Source organism: Pongo pygmaeus, chromosome 20 (genome assembly GCF_028885625.2).
Source record: "Pongo pygmaeus isolate AG05252 chromosome 20, NHGRI_mPonPyg2-v2.0_pri, whole genome shotgun sequence".
NCBI lineage: Eukaryota > Metazoa > Chordata > Mammalia > Primates > Hominidae > Pongo > Pongo pygmaeus.
The window spans coordinates 11280141-11301203 of record NC_072393.2 but is presented as its reverse complement, the minus strand read 5'-3'; the positions used below and the strand labels follow the sequence as shown (position 1 = coordinate 11301203).

The 21063-nt window shown below is 53.0% G+C and overlaps 1 protein-coding gene across 18 annotated transcripts in view; it reads right to left on the bottom strand.

Annotated features, from left to right (window-relative positions):
• Positions 1-21063, bottom strand: part of SMARCA4 (SWI/SNF related, matrix associated, actin dependent regulator of chromatin, subfamily a, member 4) — a 100922-nt gene that overhangs the window by 15286 nt on the left and 64573 nt on the right. For 4 of the 18 annotated variants that reach the window (XM_054463906.2, XM_063657815.1, XM_054463904.2 and 1 more), the window contains exons 24-31: positions 19722-19888; positions 16791-16954; positions 14160-14387; positions 13811-13909; positions 13476-13553; positions 12544-12762; positions 8172-8267; positions 6161-6414 (exon numbers count right to left, since the gene is read on the bottom strand). In XM_054463906.2, coding sequence (XP_054319881.2) covers positions 6161-6414; positions 8172-8267; positions 12544-12762; positions 13476-13553; positions 13811-13909; positions 14160-14387; positions 16791-16954; positions 19722-19888 — 1305 coding nt within the window. Of the gene's footprint in view, positions 1-873; positions 1144-6160; positions 6425-8171; positions 8268-12543; positions 12763-13475; positions 13554-13810; positions 13910-14159; positions 14388-16790; positions 16955-19721; positions 19889-21063 lie in introns of those variants that run through there. The other 14 variants (XM_054463915.2, XM_063657821.1, XM_054463914.2 and 11 more) reach the window with 9 other exon arrangements.

The window sequence follows — 21063 nt, the reverse complement described above, 5'->3', positions numbered from 1 at the left end:
GTAAGACTGCTTCTCAAAAACAAACAAACAAAAAAAACCTCTGGACACGGAGGCTTCTCTGGTTGGCAATGCTCTGTGTCAACGTCACCAGGAACATCAGCGCTGTCTTCAACTCCACAGGGAGGAGACAAAGGAAAACCCTGTGTCTGGAACCATCCAGATCACCTCAAGTGATCCTCCCGCCTTGGCCCCCCAAGAGGCCCCATACATCTCTTGCCTTGGTTGATTTTAGTCTGTAGCCTTGCACTGTAATAAATCATAACTGCAAGCGTAACAGCTGCTAGGGCTCTCGGGGTCCTAAAGAATGACGGCACTTGAGGGTGATCTTGTGGACTTTTCCCACCCTGTGGACCCTGAGGTTGTTTTCCCTCATAGCTTCAAATTTAGTTAAGAATATCAGAAATATCCATTAAGTACACCAATTTTGTATCCAAACATCATGTTTGAAATTATTGCTAAATGGAGGCAGCTTTTCTTTTGCTTTTTTTTTTTTTGCAACAAGGTCTCACTCTGTCACCCATGGTGGAGTGCAGTGACGTGATTATACCTCACTGTGGCCTTGACCTCTTGTGGTCCTCCTGCCTCAGCTTCCTGAATAGCTGAGACAACAGGCGTGCACCACCACGCCTGGCTAATTTTTGTATTTTTTGCATAGGCGGGGTCTCCCTATTTTGCTCAGGTTGGTCTCGTACTCCTGGTCTCAAGGGATCCACACGCCTCAGCCTTACAAAGTTCTGGGATTACAGGCGTGACCGCTATGCCCAGCTGAGGTAGCTTTTCAACGACTATCTTTCCTGAGTTGATGTGCCCTATGTGATGTTTTTCTGTGCAAATCACATTACAGTGAGTGGACAGACCCACGCCTGCTGTGCTTCCAGCACTCAGGAGGCTTTCTTTAATAGTCATCTTTGTTGTCCTACTTGTAATTCCAACATAGTTACTCCCAGTCTAATGGGCAACCCCCAGGTCTGTGAATCCATCCATTCCAGGAAGATGTGAGGTTAAATTGAAAACAAAGATCAAATCCCCCACTGAGGCATCCTCCCACATGGATCCCAGGTAAGACAGGAGCATTGCTGTGTGACTGAAATGCTGGTGTTCTCTTCAAAGCAGGTCTCAAAATCTCTACCAGAATCGAATGTCCTGAAACAGAACAGTTTTGATAAAGCAGTCACTTAGCAATAAGAGTTAAGATTTGGGGTTTTTTTAATCTGGTTTTTTTTTTTTTGAGACGGAGTCTCGCTCTGTCGCCCAGGCTGGAGTGCAGTGGCACAATCTCGGCTCACTGCAAGCTCCGCCTCCCGGGTTCACGCCATTCTCCTGCCTCAGCCTCCCGAGTAGCTGGGACTACAGGCGCCCGCCACCACGCTGGCTAATTTTTTGTATTTTTAGTAGAGACAGGGTTTCACCGTGTTAGCCAGCATGGTCTCGATCTCCTGGCCTTGTGATCCGCTCGCCTCAGCCTCCCAAAGTGCTGGGATTACAGGCGTGAGCCACCACACCCAGGCTTTTTTTTTTTTTAATAGAGACAGAGCCTATGTTGGCCAGGCTCATCTGAACTCCTGGGCTCAAGTGATCCTCCGCCTTGGCCTCCCAAAGTGTTGGGATTTCAGGTGTGAGCCACCGCGCCCAGCCTGTATTGTTGTGGCTTTTTTGGGACAGGGTGTCACTCCCATTGCCCAGGTTGGAGTGCAGTGGCACGATCATGGTGCACTGCAGCCTCCACTTCCCGAGCTTAGGTGATCCTCCCACCTAAGCCTCCTGAGTAGCTGTGACTATAGGCACGCACCACCATGCATGGCTAATTTTTGTATTTTTTGTAGAGATGGTGTTTCAACACATTGCCCAGATTGGTCTTGAACTCTTGGGCTCAAGAGATCCACCCACCTCAGCTTTCCAAAGTGCTGAGATTACAGGTGTGAGCCACTGTGCCCAGCTGAAAGTTTTAATTTATTGTATGATTTATCACCAAATCTTACAAAGGCTACAAGACTGACTATAGCAGCTGGGTGAGCCATTCCCTCTTTTGTCAGATGATATACAACTAAATATGACCCTAAGAGGGCTCTTTCTGTGAGTCTAAAACTAAAAAAAAAAAAAATAGACTAACACTGGACATACTTTTTGTCTGAAAATATTCAGCCTCTTAATAAGTTGTGCATGCTGTTTCTGTCTTTTCAAAAACCAAGGTGTAATGGAATACAGAGAAGTGTACATATCTCATGTGTACATCTTGGTGAATGTACACATCATATACACATCCAGATCTATAGAGAGAATATCCCCAGTATCCTAGAAGGCTCGTCGTGTGGCTTTCCTGCTATTCCCTCTCTCAAGGTAAGCACTGCTTGGCAGCCATTACTGTGGATCAGCTTCTGACCCTCACAGAACTGGACTCACACAGTCTTGCTCTGTTGCCCAGGCTGGAATGCCGTGGCATGGTCTTGGCTCACTGCAAGCTCCGCCTCCCGGGTTCGTGCCATTCTCCCGCCTCAGCCTCCCGAGTAGCTGGGAATACAGGCGCCCGCCACCACAGCTGGCTAATTTTTTGTATTTTTAGTAGAGATGGGGTTTCACCATATTAGCCAGGATGGTCTCGATCTCCTGACCTCGTAATCCGCCCACCTCGGCCTTCCAAAGTGCTGGGATTACAGGCGTGAGCCACCGCGCCCAGCCAGTAGGCCCTTTTTAGTGTCTGGCTTCTTTCACTCAACAAAACGTAAGCTTCTTCCAGGTAGCAGTACTATGTCTGTTTTCATAGCTATTTGGGGCCCTGTACAATGAGGCCCCCGCTGATCCATGCCCCTGTAGATGGACACTGGGCTGATTCCTGTTTGGGGAGATTATGGCCCAAGTGGCTATGGACACGTCTGTCCGTGTGGACAGATGCACTCAGCTCTCCTGGGTAGAACGAGGGCTGCAGGCTGCTGGGTCAGAGGGTATGTACAGGCTGAGCCTCAGAAAATATTGTCTTCTGCAGTTCGATGGTTAAAAACAAAGCAAAACAAAAGAGATTGCAAAAGAGCCGCATACTCCTACACGCAGGGTGTGAGGCCAGACTGCTTCAGACTTGCCAGCACTGACGGGCATTTGGCTGTTGTGGGGCGGGTGCTGGCGCAAGTCACTCTGGTTTTAACGAGCATTTTCTTGAAGTTGTGATGCTAATGCAATGATGTGAGCACCTTTCCCCACACTGATTAGTCCTGGGATGTCCTGTGTAAGGAGGCGTCTGTTCCTGGCTCTTGCCCAGCTTTACATTGTGTTGTCTTTTCCTAATCTATGAGGAGTTTTCACTGTCTCCATCAGCGTGTCCATTAATAAACAGATGTGATTAATTTTAGTGAGGTCTAATTTCTCGATTGTTTGTGATTAGTGGCTTTTGGCTCCCGTGGAAGAAATCGATGCCTACTCATGAAGATTTTCTCCCGTGCTTTCTTCTAGAACTTTGTTTTACCTTTCACGTTCTTACATCCACAGTCCATGTCACGTGGATCCAAGTGCATGGTGTGTGCGTGTGTGGGGGTGGTCAGGGCTCATCCTCTCTACGTGGATACCCAGGAGACCAGCGTGATGGACAAGCCCGTGCTTTCCCCACTGCGCTTCAAGGGTCTTCTTCAGGTTGGTAATGTTAAGTTTCCCTCACAAGAATATCATTAGAAATAAAACACGGGGAGGGTCTGTCACTGCCATTAGATTTTTGCAAATTCCGTTTTTTTGTTTTTGTTTTTGTTTTTCAGATATCGTCTCACTCTGTCACCCAGGCTGGAGTGCAGTGGTGCAATCCTGGCTCACTGCACCCTCTGCCTTCTGGGTTCAAGCGATTCTCGTGCCCAGCCTCTCGAGTAGCTGGGACCACAAGCACGCATCACCACGCCAGGTTAATTTCTTTTTTTGTATTTTTTGTAGAGATGGGGTTTTGCCATGTTGGCCAGACTGGTCTCAAACTCCTAAACTCAAGTGATCCGCCCGCCTCAGCCTCCCAAAGGCTGGGATTACATCAGCCACTATATCTGGCCCGTATTTTAAATAAGTATTCTGTATTTATTTTTTTAAGAGACAGGGTCTCATTCCGTCACCCAGGCTGGAGTGCAGCTGTGTGATCACGGCTCACTGTAGCCTGGACCTGCTGTGCTTAAGTGATCCTCCCACCTCAGCCTCCCGAGTAGCAGGGACCCCAGGCGTGTGCCACTGCCCGCAGCTGTATCCCGCACTTTAAGTAACTTAAGTCCTCCACTTGCTTTCCTCTTTGAGGACTTAGCCTTGGAGTTAGGTTTGTGAATTAGAGTCAATATATTTTTTTCTCAATACTGACAACACATGACATTTTCAGATCTGGCATTGAACTTGAGTATGTCTCCTTTTTCTCATCATCTGTTTCTCTTCCAATAATAAAATAACCTTTTTTTTCTTTTTTTTTGAGACGGAGTCTCGCTCTGTCCCCCAGGCTGGAGTGCACTGATGTGATCTTGGGTCACTGCAACCTCCGCCTCCCAGCTTCAAGAGATTCTCCTGCCTCAGCCTCCCGAGTAGCTGGGATTACAGGCGTGCACCACTACACTCAGCTAATTTTTGTAGTTTTAGTAGCGAGGCGGTTTCGCCATATTGGCCAGGCTGGTTTCAAACTCCTGACCTCAAGTGATCCGCCCGCCTCAGCCTCCTAAAGTGCTGGGATTACAGGCGTGAGCCACCGCGCCCAGCTAAAAGAAACTTTTTAAGCAGTATTTTGTTTTTGGCATTGGCGTCTTGCTCTGTCACGCAAGGCTGGAGTGCAGTGGTGCAATCTTGGTCCACAGCAACGTCCACTTCCTGGGTTCAAGTGATTCTCCTGTCTCAGCCTCCCAAACAGCTAGGATTACAGGCGTGTGCCACCACGCCCAGGTAACTGTTTTTGTATTTTCAGTAAAGATGGGTTTCCACCATGTTGTTGATGCTGGTCTCAAACTCCTGACCTCAAGTGATCCTCCCACCTCAGCCTCTCAAAGTGCTGGGTTGACAGGTGTGGACCACCACAGCTGGCCTTGCACGGTAATTTTGACCCATTAATTTAGGCACTCCAGTTGTTACCATCCTCTAAAACTTCACACTTGGTAAGATTCTCTCCAAACCATGCATGTGGGCTCCCTTCACTTTCCCCTCCAACAGATACAATTCCCCCATGCTCTGATTCATGACTAACAGCAAACTGTTATTTAAAATCAAACAGTACAACCCTCCCATTACGGGGACAGCCATACTGGCCAGTTTGTACCAGGAAGTGAAATAAGACCTTGGAGAGTGGAAGACTGGATGAGTCCTGGGCCAGGCATGGGCCTTACACCCTTTGCTGGCTCCTGCCCAGCTCTGTGACCTGCCCTGGGCTGGCAGAATGTGCACATGCCTCCCTGGGGAGTTGCTGAGAACATTCCTTTCTTCTTATTTAAATGGTACTCATATAGAGTCACTCACGGAAAAGGATATTAGTAAATGAAAAATGTATAAATGGCACTCATGATCCACCAACACGTTATGATCCACCGCTGGGCCGTGGCCACAGCTGGAACCGCATGCTGCCTCGTATATAGGACATGTCTGTGAGGACAGCTATCTCCAGGCTTGGAGCAGGGCCTGGCAGAGAGCAGGAGTGTGGCCACCATCTCACCAACACAGAGATGGCACGGGTAGCCTGGGAGGGTGCAAGGACAGGAGACGGCTGCCAGTTTCTCTGCTCCAGACATGCCAGCCTCTTGTCCCTATCCTGGCCACACGGGCAGCACCCATTACTGCCATATAACCCCTCATCCCACCTCGTCCCTTGAGGCCACCAGGCCACACCTTTGGCAGAGCCTCTCCACCTGCTGTAGCCTCTGCTGGTGTACTCTCCCCAACCTCCCCTCTCTCGAGGCTCTGCTGCAATGTCCCCTTCCCTGAGACCCGCACCCCTGCCTCTCCTCTCGACCACATGTGACATTCCCTCTCATCACTGCAGATACATGTGTGCTTCCCTGTTCCAGAAAGCATGTTCCTCAGGGCCAGGCTCAAAGACACAGAGATTCCGTCAGTGTTTGTGGATGAGTGAAAGAGTGAGCGGCCCAAGCCTGAGTGTGCAGAGTCAGAGCACAGACGCCAGGCCTGCTCCCACGGGGACCCCCGCGGCCCCCGCCCTCCCCGCCTCCTCGCTTACCTGTCCTTGTACTTGATCACGGCATCCACAATCTTCTTCATCTTCTTGGTGAGGTTGGGCGGGTTTGGGGAGAGCTTCTCGGCAGGCGGCCGCCCGCGCTTCTTCTGCTTTTTGCTCTCGTCATCCTTGTCGCGGCTGCGGGTGCTGGTGGTCGGGGTGGAGGAGCCGGCGTCGCTGTCTCGCTTGCGCTTCCGTGATGATTTCTTCTGCCGGACCTCCTCTTCGATCTCCTCCAGCGTGCCCTCCTCGATGGCCTTCAGGGTCAATAGTAGTAAAATAGGACAGCCAGCACCCAAGTTGACAAGCAGAGGCCGCGACGCAATCCCGGGGGCCGGGCTGGGACACGGAGGAGGGCCCCCGCACCCGCTCTCCCTTCAGCTTGACTGGCTCGGGGCATAACACACACTGGGACTCTCAAGGGGTGCCTGGGCTGCAGTGAAAGACCAGCACTGCCCCCAGCAGGCACCCCACCCAAGCTTGTCTTTAAAAAACTAATGGTTGAATTTCTTGACCAAAAAAAAAGAACTATCTTCTCTGTACAGATAAGAACAGGCTCCTGAAATCCCTTCACCCGGAGGTGATGCTGACACCTCTGTTTCACACTCTCCCCATCTATTTCTTTTATTTACTTCTTTATTTTTAGAGACAGGGTCTCACTCTGCTGCCCAGGCTGGAGTGCAGTGGCACCATCATAGCTCACTGCAGTCTTGAACTCCCAGGGTTCAAGAGATCCTCCCACCTCAGCCTCCTAAGTAGCTGGGACTACAGGCACATGTCACCACACTCAGCTAATTAAATAAATTTTTTGTAGATATGGGGTCTCATAATGTTGCCCAGGCTGGTCTTGAACTCCTGGTCTCAAGCAATGCTCCCATCTTAGCCTCCCAAAGTGCTAGGATTACAGATGTAAGCCACTGTGCCTGGCCTCCATCTATTTCTTCTTTTTAAGATTTTTTTTTTTTTTTGGAGACGGAGTCTCACTCTGTCACCAGGCTGGAGTGCAGTGGCGTGATCTTGGCTCACTGCAACCTCTGCCTCCCGGGTTCAAGCAACTCTCCTGCCTCAGCCTCCTGAGTAGCTGGGATTACAGGCGCACACCACCACGCCCAGCTAATTTTTGTATTTTTAGTAGAGACAGGGTTTCACCATGTTGGCCAGGATGGTCTCAAACTCTTGACCTTGAGATCTGCCCGCCTCGGCCTCCCAAAGTGCTGGGATTACAGGTGTGAGCCACCACGCCCGGCCTTTTTAAGACATTTTAAAAATTATTTTTATTTTTATTTTTCTGAGACGGAGTTTTGCTCTTGTCACCAAGGCTGGAGTGCAGTGGTGCAATCTCGGCTCACTGCAACCTCCGCCTCCTGGGTTCAAGCAATTCTCCTGCTTCAGCCTCCCAGGTAGCTGGGATTACAGGTACATGCCACCACACCTGGCTAATTTTTGTATTAAAAATTATTTTTAAATTTTCTTTTTTGTTGTTGTTGAGACGCAGTCTCACTCTGTCACCAGGCTGGAGTGCAGTGGTGCAATCTCAGCTCACTGCAACCTCCGCCTTCCTGGTTCAAGCGATTCTTCTCCCTCACCCTCGTGAGTAGCTGGGACTACAGGCACCCACCACCACGTCCAGCTAATTTTCGTATTTTTAGTAGAGATGGGGTTTCACCATGTTGCCCAGGATGGTCTTGATCTCTTAACTTCGTGATCTGCCCACCTCAGCCTCCCAAAGTGCTGGGATTACAGGCGTGAGCCACCGCGCCCAGCCGATTTTTAAATTTTCTTAGACATGGGGTCTTGCTACATTGCCCTGGTTGGACTTGAACTCCTGGGCTCAAGTGATCTTCCCATCTTAGCCTCCTGAGTAGCTGGGCATTTAAAAATATATATATTATAAATCATATATAACATAAAATTTACCAAGGCAACCATGTTTTAGTACACAGTTCAGGGGCATTAGGCGCGTCCCCAGTGCTGTGCAGCCCTCAGCGCCACCCACCTCCAGAACTCTCCCCACCTTTGACGCACGTGTGCAGAACTGAAGGCCACGCTGGAATTGTAGCCCACGTGCCACACTGCTGGCTGTGTCATGGATATCTTTTCCTGTAATTTTCTACAACAAAATTTTTTAATGTCTGTTTAGTGTTTCAGTGCACAACGTGCCCTTATTTAGCCTCCCCTTGTTCTTGGGCGTTTAGGTCATTTCCCTTTTTATCTGAGACAGGGTCTCATTCTGTCGCCCAGGCTGGAGTGCAGTGGCGCGATCTTGGCTCACTACAAACTCCACCTCCTAGGTTCCAGTGATTCTCCTGACTCAGCCTCCTGAGTAGCTGGGATGACAGACGCCCACCACCACGCCTGGCTAATTTTTGTATTTTTAGTAGAAACGGGTTTTCGCCATGTTGGCCAGGCTGGTCTTGAGCTCCTGACCTCAGGTGATCCGCCCACCTCGGCCTCCCAAAGTGCTTGGGATTACAGGCACGTGTCACTGTGCCTGGCATTTTTTTTTTTTTAAATAGAGACAAAGGTCTTGCTATTTTGGCCAGACTGGTCTCAAAACTCCTGAGCTGAAATGATCCTCCCGCTTTGGCTTCTCCAAGTGCTGGGATTACAGGCATGAGCTGCCAGGTCTGACCACCTTTTTTTATTGTTGCTATTTTAAATAATGCTATTGACAACTGACATCGTTTAAGACAGATTCCTCATGGTAAAACTGCTGAGAAGAACATGAATATGAACAATATTAAGAGAATCCCCAGGTATTAATTTTCAATGGTACTAATAACTTATCCCAATGGTAAAAAATGCAGCCAGGGGAGCCAGGTGTCCAGGGAATCTGAGGCTGTGCCAGTGAGCTGGGCACTGTGCCTGGCGCTGAGGACAGAGCTGTGACTTGAACCAGCCAGGGCCCTTTCCCTTGGAAGGGAGATGGTGATCAGACAGCAACATCCCACAAGTGGGTGACAAACGTGTCAGGTGCCAGGCAGGAGGGAAGACAGAGACACCAGAATGATGGAGCAGACATGTCTTAGAGAAGACGGGAAGCTGAGAGCCTGAGGGGCCCAGGAGGATGGAAGGCATCCGGGTCAAAGCAGCAGCATGGAGGGCACAGCAGGCAGGAGGCACCGGGAGAAGGCCCCCTGCAGACCCAGGGCAGAGCGGCGGGTGCCCCCCAGACTCATGTCTACCTGGAACCTCGGAATGGGACCTTCTTTGCAAATGAGGTCTTTACTTTTGGGATTAAGTTTTAAAAATTGTTCTTAAAAGACACAGAAGGGGACAAAGAGGAGAAGTCCCCATGAAGACAGAGGCACAGATGGGGTGACGCTGCCCCAAGCCAGGAGGCTTCTGGAATCATTAGAAGCTGGAAAAGCCAAGGAAGGGTCCTCTCCTAGGGCCTCGAAGGGAACACAGCCCTGCCCACACCGTGGATTCAGACTTCTGGCCCAGAACGCAGAGAAAATAGTTCTGTTGCTTTAGGCTGCCACAGTCATGGCCATGTCCGATGGCGGCCATAGGAGCATTTTGAAGGCTTTGAGTTCACTTGGCAACAGATGGCTGCCAGAAAAGTGGTGCCAATTCCACGGCTACCAGTAGTGGGGAGAGCGTGTTTTGTATAATATTTTTCACAACTGTGAATTTAAATATAATGTGTAATAAGATGGGCTCAATGGGAAAAAATAGTCTCTTCAACAAGTGCTGCTGGGACAACTGGATTTCCACAGTTGGATGGATGAAGATGGACCCCTACCTCACATCATGTATAAAATTTAACTCGAAATGGATCTTACAGGATATCTACATGGAAGAGCTCAAACTATAACCCTCCTAGAAGAAAAGACAGGGGCAAGTCTTCGTGACCTTGGATAGGCAATGGTTTCTCAGATACAACACCAAGGCACAGGTGAAAAAGAAAAATCAACTGTAAGTACAATGAAACACTTCTGTGCTTCAACGGATATCAAGGAAGTGAAAAGACAATGTGCGGAATGGAACAAAATATTTACAAATGATATCTGATAAGGCACTTGTAAATAACTTACAATTCAATATTAAGATAAATATATTTTAAATTTGGGTAAAGGATGATGTGACTAGACATCTCTTTCTAGAGGATACACAAAGGGCCAACAAGCACATGAAAAGATACTCCACACCATTAGCCATCAGGGAAATGTAAATCCAAACCACACTCAGATGGCACTTCATACCTGCTGGGATGGCTAGAATCAGTGGGCGAGGGAACAGCAAGGGTTGCTGAGGATGTAGAGAAAGAGGAACTCTCATACACAGCTGGTGGGACTGTGAACTGGCGCAGCCACCAAGGAAACCAGGCTGGGGTCCCTCAAAAGGTTAAATAGAGAACTACCATTGTTCCGGCAACTCTACGCCTATGCACATATTAAAGAGAAATCAGAACGTGTGCACGCAAAAACGTGTACGTCAATGTTCACGGTAGTATTGTTTGTAATAGCCCAAAAGTGGATACAACCCAAGTGTCCATCAAGAATGGACAGAAAACCCAAATGTGACAAATCTGTACGAGGCAGGATTATTTCACCATCAAATGAAGCACACCTGCTGCATCATGGGTCAGTATGTTACGTTGCGTGAAAAAAGCCTGACACCAAAGCATCCCACGCTGTAGGACTCCACTGATAGGAAACGCCCAGAACAGGCAAAACTATATGGACAGAAAGTACATCAGTGGTTGCCTGGGGCTGGGGAGAATCCATGAATTAACAGGAATGGCAAATCGGGGCAGGGCTTCTTTTGGGGGTGATGAGAATGTTCTAAAATGGACTGTGGTGATAGATGCACAACTCTTGGATACACTGAAGATGATTGTATCATATACCCCAAAAGGGTGAACTGTATGGTATGTAAATTACACCTAGAAAAAAATGTACATAGAGCAGCCACATACGAACTGATCTTAAATTTAAAAGGTACTCACTGCCTCAAATATGCAGGGCTGAGCTGGGCATCGTGGCTCATGCCCGTAATTCCAGCTACTCTGGAGGCCGAGGCGGGTGGATTGCTTGAGCCCAGGAGTTTGAGACCAGCCTGAGTGACACAGTGAGACCCCCACTTTACAAAAAATTTAAAATTAGCCAGGCGTGTTGGTGTGTACCTGTAGTCCCAGCTACTCAGGAGGCTGAGGTGTGAGGATCACTTGAGCCCCCCAGGAACTGGAGGCCAGCCTGGGTAACACAGCAAGACTTTGTCTCTATTAAAAAAGAAAAAAATGCAGGGCCGGTGACACTCATACAGCAGCCAAACAGCTCTGCTGTCACACAGGTCTGTGGCAGGGCTCACACTCTGTCTTTTCAGGGTTTCTCTTCTGGATCCTGGAGCGCTCTGCTTGGGAGGCTGGCTGGGGAACAGGATGGCCTGTCACCTGGGCTCCTGGTGTGTTTCAACAGCGCCCTCTGGTGCACAGCTTGGCACGCAAGCTCACGAGTCTGGGCTGCTGAGGTCCCAGGAGGGGACCGGGGCTGTTTGGCAACATGGGCTAGGCCACATGGCTCTTTCCTGGGTGTGGCACTTTGCACGGCATAGCCAAAAGCTGCCATCTGCCTTCTCGGAATTATTGCTTCAGGACATTTTTATGACACAACTTCAGGGATGGATTCTGAATCATCATCTCTATAACTCAGAGCCCCTGAGCTGGGAAGGGGTCTGATCTGTCACCGTAACCCCAGTGAGGACGTCAGTGCCAGGCATCTGTCACAGTGTGCCTTGGGCTGGGAAAGTTGGGTCGGGTGAAGCCCCAGGAGCACCGCACGATTGACTCAGACATCTCCAGCTGCTGTTGCAGGGCCAGGTGCCATCTGCTGAGAACGGGCCCTTCACGTCAGCTCCACAAGCAGCTGCCAGTCCCGTGCAGCACCTGCCAGGTTCAGAGGCCCTTGGGGGCTTGCCCTCTCCTCCCTCCCCATGACTGAGTCTCCCCAGCTCATGGGGGGGACTTGCCCAAAGTGAGGCTGCCTGCAATGCTTTGCAGGGCGCCTCAATAGTCCATGATTTACCCTTGTGCCTCCCTCCTGGCAGGTGCTGGGAAAGCCAGCAGTCCACTGAGATCAGCAACATGATTTTTAACCTCGGGAAGAGGTAAACCCTTGTACTTGAAAGACCAACCATAACCAGCAGCAGGTTTTGAGCTGCTCAGGAACTGTGGGTCCTTCTCGCATTCCAAGGCAGAGCCAGAAGGACCTGACCGTCCCTGGCCCACATCGGAAGGCTCTTGGCTGCCTGCAGAGCCTGGCCAGGAGTGGCCCAAGGGAAGCGTTTTGGACCCAGGCCTGAGTCCTGGCGGCGGGCCCTCTGTCTCCCCAGCCCTGCCTGGCGCCGGCCTGAGGCGGCTGCCGGGCCTCTCCGGCATGTACCTTGAGCCACTGCTTCTCCGTCAGTGAGTCGCTGTAGTCCACCTCCTTGCGGTGGCGGGAGCCACGGCCGAACATCTTCTCCTCCTCCTCCTCACAGGTCAGCCGCTCCACCTCCGCATCGTCCTTGATGATCCATGAGGGGAGCTCGTCCTCCTCCATGAGGCGCGGCTTTCGCTTGGGGTTGCGGGCCTCCTCGCGCCTGCGGTCCAGGTCCATGCGCTGGCGGGCGGGGAGGCAAAGGGAGAGGCATCAGCATGCGGGCACCAGGGGCACGCTAGAGCCAGAACACCAAGGGTTCAGAAGGGCCTTTCTTTGCCCATGGGGCCCCACGCTGCTGCGAGAGTTAAACAGTAGCTCTCGATTTTTCGGTGGCTGACCTGGCCTGGCTACATCAGACCCTGACTAGGGGCTCTGCCTCGGGAGGCAGAGGACTCAAAAAGATGGAAGGTTGCACAAGAGGGCTGCAGACCCCAGCAGGGGGGCAGCAGCTGCGTGGCCCAGCGTTGGTGGAGGCATGAGGCCTGCGGGCCAAGGGGCCCCCTGCTTGGGTGGCTTATTTCCTGTTTCCCACCCAGGGGCAAGGGGGCTCTGCGACTGAAGGCCTGGTCAGTCCCTTGGCCTTGGATGGGGCAAACTCCCTCTGAAAGGGAGTGCACGAAGCCCTGGAGAGCCCGTTAGAAAACAGAGCTGGTGGGGCAGGTCTCGGGTCACACGCAGAATGGCTGGGTGTGCATCTCGCCCTCCGATGCCATGCTCAGGAGACTGGGGGTGGAAGACGGGTCAGTCTGGAGGCGGGAGTGGGCTGCACTGTGAGCTGTCCCTGGCTCTCTGACCTGCTAGGGACACCACCGTGGGCACTAGGACGTCTGCTTTGCTCCTGGTGGCGGCAGAGTGGGATGCCTGAACTGCCCCATCCAGCCTGCAGCGCTTACCATGAACAGATCAAACTCCTCCTCATGCCGGGCGATCATCTGGTTGACGGTCTCGTCGTCAGGCACCTCGTCTTCCTCCTATAAGATTGCAAACTGTCAGTGCCGCTGCGGAGGGGCCGGGGTGGGCGGCGGCCGAGCTCAGAGGTGAGCGGCGGCGTCCGTGGGAATGAGCTGGTGGTCCCGGCACGGCTGCGGTGGATGGGGACCCACACGGCAGCGAAAGGCACACACACGCACACGCACACGCACGCTCCGTGGGACCAGGGCCCTTGCTGGCCGTCTCAGCCGAGAAGCCGAGGATTGAATGGGCATGGAGACTGAACTACCCCTCTCACCTTTAGAGGTGGCTCCTCCAAGTCGGGGTTGACGCCCGCTGGCGGAGGGGCAGTGTGGGCGAAGCTGGCACTGCCGCTGCCCGTGCTGCAGTGTCTGCTCTGTGGATAAATAGAGGACTTCAGTCTCCAGGGCTGTCAATCCGGCGTCTTTCACCAGCAGTTTAGAAAAAAAAAACCACTTCAAAGAAAAAGCAAGTACTCATCCTCTTTCCGTTCAGCCCACACTCCCTTTACTCCAAAGGGATGCAAAAAAAATAAGAGTGCAAAAAAGGTAAAAAAACAAAAATGAAAGCCGCTCATGCGTCCACCATTCACGCTGGGGAGGGGTCGGGGCCGGCGCTGGGCTCACCTCGTCCTGCTCCTCGTGCTCCAGGATGGCCTGCAGGAAGGCTCGCCGCTCGTGGCTGGAGGACTTCTGGTCGAACATGCCGGCCTGGATCACCTTCTGGTCCACGTTGAGCTTGTACTTGGCCGCAGCTAGGATCTTCTCCTCCACGCTGTTGACGGTGCAGAGGCGGAGCACACGCACCTCGTTCTGCTGCCCGATCCGGTGGGCTCGGTCCTGCGCTTGCAGGTCCTGGGGGAAGAGGTGCCAGTCAGTCCCAAAGGAGCCCAGGAGGTCATAAAAGGGAAGGTGGCCTCTGACACTAGCTGGAGAGGTGTGGTGTGCATGCCACTCTCGGCCTGACAATTCTGCCCAGCCTGACCTGCCGCCGCAGGAAAACAGAGCTGGTGGAGCCCGGGCCGCCATGTGTCCCTGGGGGGAAGGGGGCTCTCATCACGTTCCTCCAGAAGTGCCACCTTCTACCTTACTGGGACCCCACAGATATTCAGGAAGAAAGCACCAACCCCCAGGGGATTATATTTTCAAGCAGCTCCCATGGCAGCGGCACAGCTCCCCACAGCGTGGACTTGCACAGTCGAGCACCATTTACAGCATGGGGCCGAAGCTCGGCCCCGTTGTGGCAGTGCTTGGTTTGGCTGTAGGCCCTGCCACTCTCACAATGCACACAGAACTGGAACCAGGTCTCACCTCTGTGAGCCTCAAAACTCCCTCAGCTGACATGGGGCCCATCCCGTGGCTACTGCGTGCCTTGAATGAGTGAATAAGCACCAGGAGTGTGGCCCAGTGACTGGTGCAGTCAGCTCCCAACGATGCAGGTGCCGTGGCTGGGCTTTTTTTTCTTTTTTTTTTTTTTTGAGACAAAGCCTCACTCTGTCGCCCAGGCTGGAGTGCAGTGGTGCGATCTCAGCTCACTGCAACCTCTGCCTCCCGAAGTTCAAGAGATTTTTCTGCCTCAGCTTCCTGAGTAGCTAGGGCTACAGGCATGCACCACCATGCCTGACTAATTTTTTTATTTTTAGTAGAGACAGGGTTTCACCAATGTTGGCCAGGCTGGTCTCGAACTCCTGACCTCAGCTGATCCACCCACCTTGGCCTCCCAAAATGTTGGGATTATGGGTGTGAGCCACCGCGCCCAGCCTGGGTTGTTAGTTTTATCATCACCCCAGCACAGTACGAGGAGGCTAACACGAAATCCTGTCTCTGGGCCCAGGAGCTGCAGGACCAGGCTGAGTACCAGTGATGCTCGGAAACTTAAGACTGGCACCCAGGGGGTGGCAGAGGCCACAGCTGGTGGGGACCAGGAGTGCCTTGTGTCTGCCGCTCAGCCCTCCTGCCCTGTCAGCACACTTCCTGGCAGGGCCAGCCCTCCCCAACGCGCCCCTAGCCCTGATGTGCAGCTTCCGCCTGCTGCCGGCCTGCCAACGGGGACATACAACCTGACCACCTCCTAAGAAACTGGCTGGTCACCAGGGTCTGGGCAGAAGCTACACCCCAGCCTGATCGTAAGAGGGGCCACCAGTGACCACCACGGCATTCACCCATCAGATGGGCGACAATTTACATACTGAGAACGCTGGTGCCCTCACGCTGCAGGGAAGGGCAGGGCACGTTCACACCCCAGCGGTAGGAGCGAAACCACTTCGGCAGAAGCAACCAGAACATGAAGAGGACAGTGCCTGGGGTGGAGCGATCCCACGTCTGACGGCTGAGCAGACCTAGGGTGTTCGCACAAGCACTCTGAGAGAAAGAGGGACCCTGCTGGGCTGGTGACCAGGCTGATCAACAGAAAAGCCGGATGCCTGCCAACCAGAGTTTGAGAGCAGATGTCCAGGGGTGGCCATCTGCCAGGACGCCTGGTGGCCGATTAGATGGCTGGGTAGCTTCCGATGTGCACTCGGCGGCTGACACCCACTGCTCGGTGGAAGAGGCACATGCTAGGCCACACCGCATCTGTGTTAATCTCAGTACACACGTGTGCGAAGGCAGACGGGCTGGCAGAGGCTCAGAACAGAGCAGGGTTGGAAAGGAAGGGAAAAGGGACTCCTGACTGTCACTGGTGTTTACATGTTAAAAACAACAAGAACTTATTAGTCTTATAATGAAACACAGAGAAAAGTTTAACGCATTTTCAAATTCTTGTAGCTATGTAACAGCATGACCTGGTATCCACTGATGCCGAGGCCCGTGAGGGGTACATGGTTATGGAACAAGAGGAGGAAGTAAACGAAGTGGCATGGAGTTCACCCCCAATTGTGTCTGAACAAGCGCCCCAGTGTGTGCGCTCACAGGGCACACTGCAGGGGCCACCCCACAGTGATGGCACAGATTGATCAGGGTACTTTCCACCTCCTCATTGGTGCCATTCCAAGATTTAAGAAAAACCAAACCGACAGATGGCTTATACACTGCTTTCCCAATCAGAGGGAAAAGCTGTTTGTATTTTGGGAAACAGGAGGACCCCGCCTCTTTTCTCCCTGATGACCTATGGAGGTATGGGTGCAGCTCCTCCTGGCTCCTGGGGTCCGGGACAATGTGGAGGAGGCTGGAGGACCCTCAAGCCAGGGCTGGTGTCTCCTCGAGGTTTTGCAGGCACCTCCTTCCTTCTCCTCGACCTGGGGCCCAGCCCGCTTTTACCTGGTGAGGATTCCAGTCGCTGTCGAAAATGATCACAGTGTCTGCCGACTGGAGGTTCAGGCCGAGCCCCCCAGCCCGGGTGCTGAGCAGGAAGATGAAGTACTCGGAGCCGGGCTCGTTGAAGGTTTTCAGCAGCATGCCCCGGTCCTCCGCCTTCGTGGTTCCTGACGGGCACAGAAGAGAACAGGGTCAGCGGGGTGACCTCAGGGGTAGAGTGGGGACACCGGGGAACACCTGCTTCTGAGAGCAGGATCAGCACCTGCCAGCATCCCCAGATCCCCGGCTCTGCACTCTCCACACAGGCCTGTGGGCCACTGGCGAGTAACCGGATTTCCAGTGTTTCACCACAAAACGTCTCTCCACACATCCCAGAGATGAAAACAGGCCCCACTGGGAGAACTAGAGGAGGCGGGCCTGGAGCACAGAGTCCGGCACCCACAGCCCACAGCTAGGCCACAGCGTGAGCACAGCCACCACCACCACAGCCCTGGACTCTCCCCTACTCTACCCCGTGCCATTCCATGGGGAGCAGGAGACACAGCGGCCAATGCTGGCAACACTGCCGCTCGCAACACAAGGGACCTGGGGGTGGGTGGACAATGACTGTGGGTGCACCTGCCTTCAGCCCTGTCTCAAAAAGTTTTGTGGTTCACAAAGAGAATCTTCTACGGTAAGAGCATGGGGACCTTATAAAGGGGGTTCGTGTCCTTTCTGGCAGGATCAGTGTCCCCATGCCCCAGAAAACCCAAGTCAAGGAGCCAGAGCAGGTCTCCTGGGTGACAACCCAGGATGCCCTCAGCGTTGTGGGCATTAAGGCAATGTCAACACTCCCTGGGCTGCTGGGAGTTTGGACGGAAGTGCCCCTGAACACTGAAGTCATTTTGGTGATGAAATAAAAACTGGCAGGCCAGGCGCGGTGGCTCACGCCTGTAATCCCAACACTTTGGGAGGCTGAGGTGGGTGGATTGCCTGAGGTCAGGAGTTCGAGACCAGCCTGGCCAACATGGTGAAACCCCATCTCTACTAAAAACACAAGAAAATTAGCTGGGCATAGTGGCCGGTGCCTGTAATCCCAGATACCAAGGAGGATGAGGCAGGAGAATCGCTCAAACCCAGGAGGTGGAGGTTGCAGTGAGCTGAGATCATGCCACTACACTCCAGCCTGGGCAACAAGAGTGAAACTCCGTCTCAAAAAAAAAAAAAGAAAAAGAAATAAAAACTGGCCATTTCCTGCCACCAGCCTACACATGCCCAGGCACGGTGCAGAAGCCCATAGTAGCCTGGCCATCCGCCTGCCGTCCCACCCTCTCTCAGGCTCCAGATGTGCCCCTGGTACCCCAGCTCGGAGGAGGGGCTGAGGTGAGGGGCTACCCGGCTCCCAGATGCCAGCCCATCCATGGGAGATGCAGTCTCAGGAGACTTCACTGAGCTCCTGCCCTTTCTCTACTCTCAATGGGTTCTCTGGCCCTGTGGCCATGACCACATCACATGCAGAGGACACATCTGTAGTTCAACTGACCAAAGTCCTTGTCCTTATGGAGTAGGCAGAAGGGCACTGGGATGGGTGGGAACCGGGCTCTCTCCTGGGGGAGTCAGGGACACGACACAGACAGGATGGCCCTCAGGGAGCCTTGGCCCTCTCGAGGACGGAGAAGCCACTGGAGACACCGTAGGAGAGGAAGGGGTGGGGGTGGCCCGGCCATGAGGACCCTGAAGGGTTTTGGTTTTCAGCCTGAAAGTAGTGGGAAGCCACCAAGGAAGAAGGCAAGCCGGGGAGACCCCTGCAACAGACTCGTGTCTGTAGAGTGGTCCTGGATAGAACCCCGGGGAGGACCTGAGTGTTGGAGGGACGCACAGGGCATACTCTGGGTGGCACCTGGACAGGTTGGCCCAGGAAACACAGGTCCAAGTGATCAACGGGAAAAGGGGTACGGAGGTCTGGGGTGTCCTGCCGTAAGACAGACCTTGCACGGGAGCTTCAACAAAGACTCTGGGAGGTCGTGTAGGGAACAACGAACTGGCTGAGCCATGTCTGTCCCAGCAGCTCGTGCTCGTGTTTCTCGTAAGCCCCGTTCTAGTAACTCCCACGAAGAACTCACTCCAGGGCTCCCTGACCCACTGGGACTGACAGACACGTCTCACGTGCCCTGTCGGCGTCTCACAGCCTCTCCTCCCTGAGCTCCCATGTGCTGGGGCAGGCGGGCACAGAAACACAGGTGGTGACCTTTCCCATCAGGGACCACAGGGCAGGGGGTCGGGCTGAGAGCCTCTCTACGGCAGCTGCTGCTCCTGCCTGGCAGTGCTCGCTTCCCTCCCTCTGTGCTCGCCACACAGTCTGATTCCAGGTCCAGGCCTGACCTGTGGCAAGGTGGCAGTCACTGGGCTGCTATGAGTGGCCCAGGGATGCGCATGTGGCCCACAGCAGCTAAATGAGAGCCAGCCTGGGACCTGCCTTTGTTGGGGACACTGAGAAGGTGGAAAGGAAGCCAAGATGGAAGAAGCCAGGGCAAAGAGCTGGAGAAAAGTCTCTCCAATATCACCTACATGCCTAGATTCAGCTGTGCCTGAAGCCGGTTTAACCTCCTGGGGTTAGAGCTATGTAAGCCTACTGGTGCTTTCTTCCCTGTGTCCATATGGTATGGAATTCTGTCACTTCCAGCTAAAAGTGCACAGGGCACCCCTTCCCCAGTGCGCCCAGCATGCCGTGGAAAGACTGTCAGACCAGGAGTCAGGACACCCGACGTCCAATCCAGGGCCTGTCCCAGTGCCGAGTGCCCAAGATGCTCAGCCTGTGGTTAGGCCCACTCTGGCCACTGGACCCAGAGTGCCTGGGCCTCACCCTGCCTCACGGGAGGGAATGCCAGTGAGAAGCTTCTGTGGCAGCCGCAACGACAAAACCCTGTAACAAACACCTCACTGGCTCATACTCACCATCAAGCCTGAGGTATTTAAAGCCGCGATATGCAAAGTAATCTTCCATGATGGTCATGAGGGAGGTCATCTGGCAGAACAGCAGCACTTTGTGGTTGGTTGCTCGGAGTTTGGGAAGAATTCTATCGAGAAGCTCAAATTTACCCGAGGCTCGGTATAGGTCCAGCCTGGAGCGTGGAGGAGGCAGGAGAGAAGGCGCGGGATGTTAAACCTGGAACCCTGCAGGCAGGTAAGGCAGGAGGTGCATCACCCGCCTCCAGGCCAGGCGCCGGGTTCAAGGGCACAGACATGCGTTCTAAGCAGATGTCACCCACCCAAAGCTTCGGCAAAGTTATTTCCCCCAACTGAAATAAGCCCGGCCACCCTCGCTGGGAGGTGTATCACCAGGGTGGCACATGTATTTCTCGTCAAACCCAGACATTCACGAGAGTGAGAGGAGCTGTGAGTCACACGGCCGGGACAACACGGGGCTGGAACAGGGATGCTCCGGGAAGCCAGACCTTGTCCCCTTGCCCGATAAAGAAGCCCCAGGAGCAAATGCCACACTGGAGACACCCATGCTCTGCTAGACCCAGAAGGAAGGACCACCTCAGCTTCTCATGTTCTCTCCAGCCAAACCCCAAGTGTTGTAGATGTGGACACTGAGGCTGGCAGGGGCACGACGTGATATGGCTGACCACATGTCTAAGCCAGGCCTCCAGGCCTTGAAGCCAGGTGTATAGGACCCTGTTCTACAACTCAGTATAAAAAAACACATCAAAAAGACTTTGTGATGTTTTCATTAGGCACCTCTCTTCTTGCAAATGGCTTACTACCCCAGGGGAATTGAATGGAGGCTTTAGTTGGAAGAATGCTTTTAGCAAGGTTCTTTGCAATGGTGAAAATCTAGACACAGCATTCATATCCATTAGGGGCTTAAAGGAGTCTGGGCTGCCCCTTACAAAGGGTGCCATAGAAAACACCCACAGGATGTAAAGAGTGCCTCTATACTAGTGAGCAGAGTTTAGGCTCAGAGAGATTAAGAAAGCTGTCCAGAGTCACAGAGCTTGGAGGCAGCAGAGTGGGATCTGTAAGCCAGGTCTGCCTCAGGAATCCTGTCTCTTGGGGTTAATAGTGGTCAGCTCTCCAAGCACTAAAGATTTGTATAATGGGGCCGGGCGCGGTGGCTCACACCTGTGATTCCAGCACTTTGGGAGGCCAAGGCGGGTGGATCACTTGAGGTCAGGAGTTCAAGATCAGCCTGGTCAACATGGTGAAACCCCGTCTCTACTAAAAATACAAAAAATTAGCTGGGTGGTGGCAGGTGCCGGTAATCCCAGCTACTCAGGAGGCTGAGGCAGGA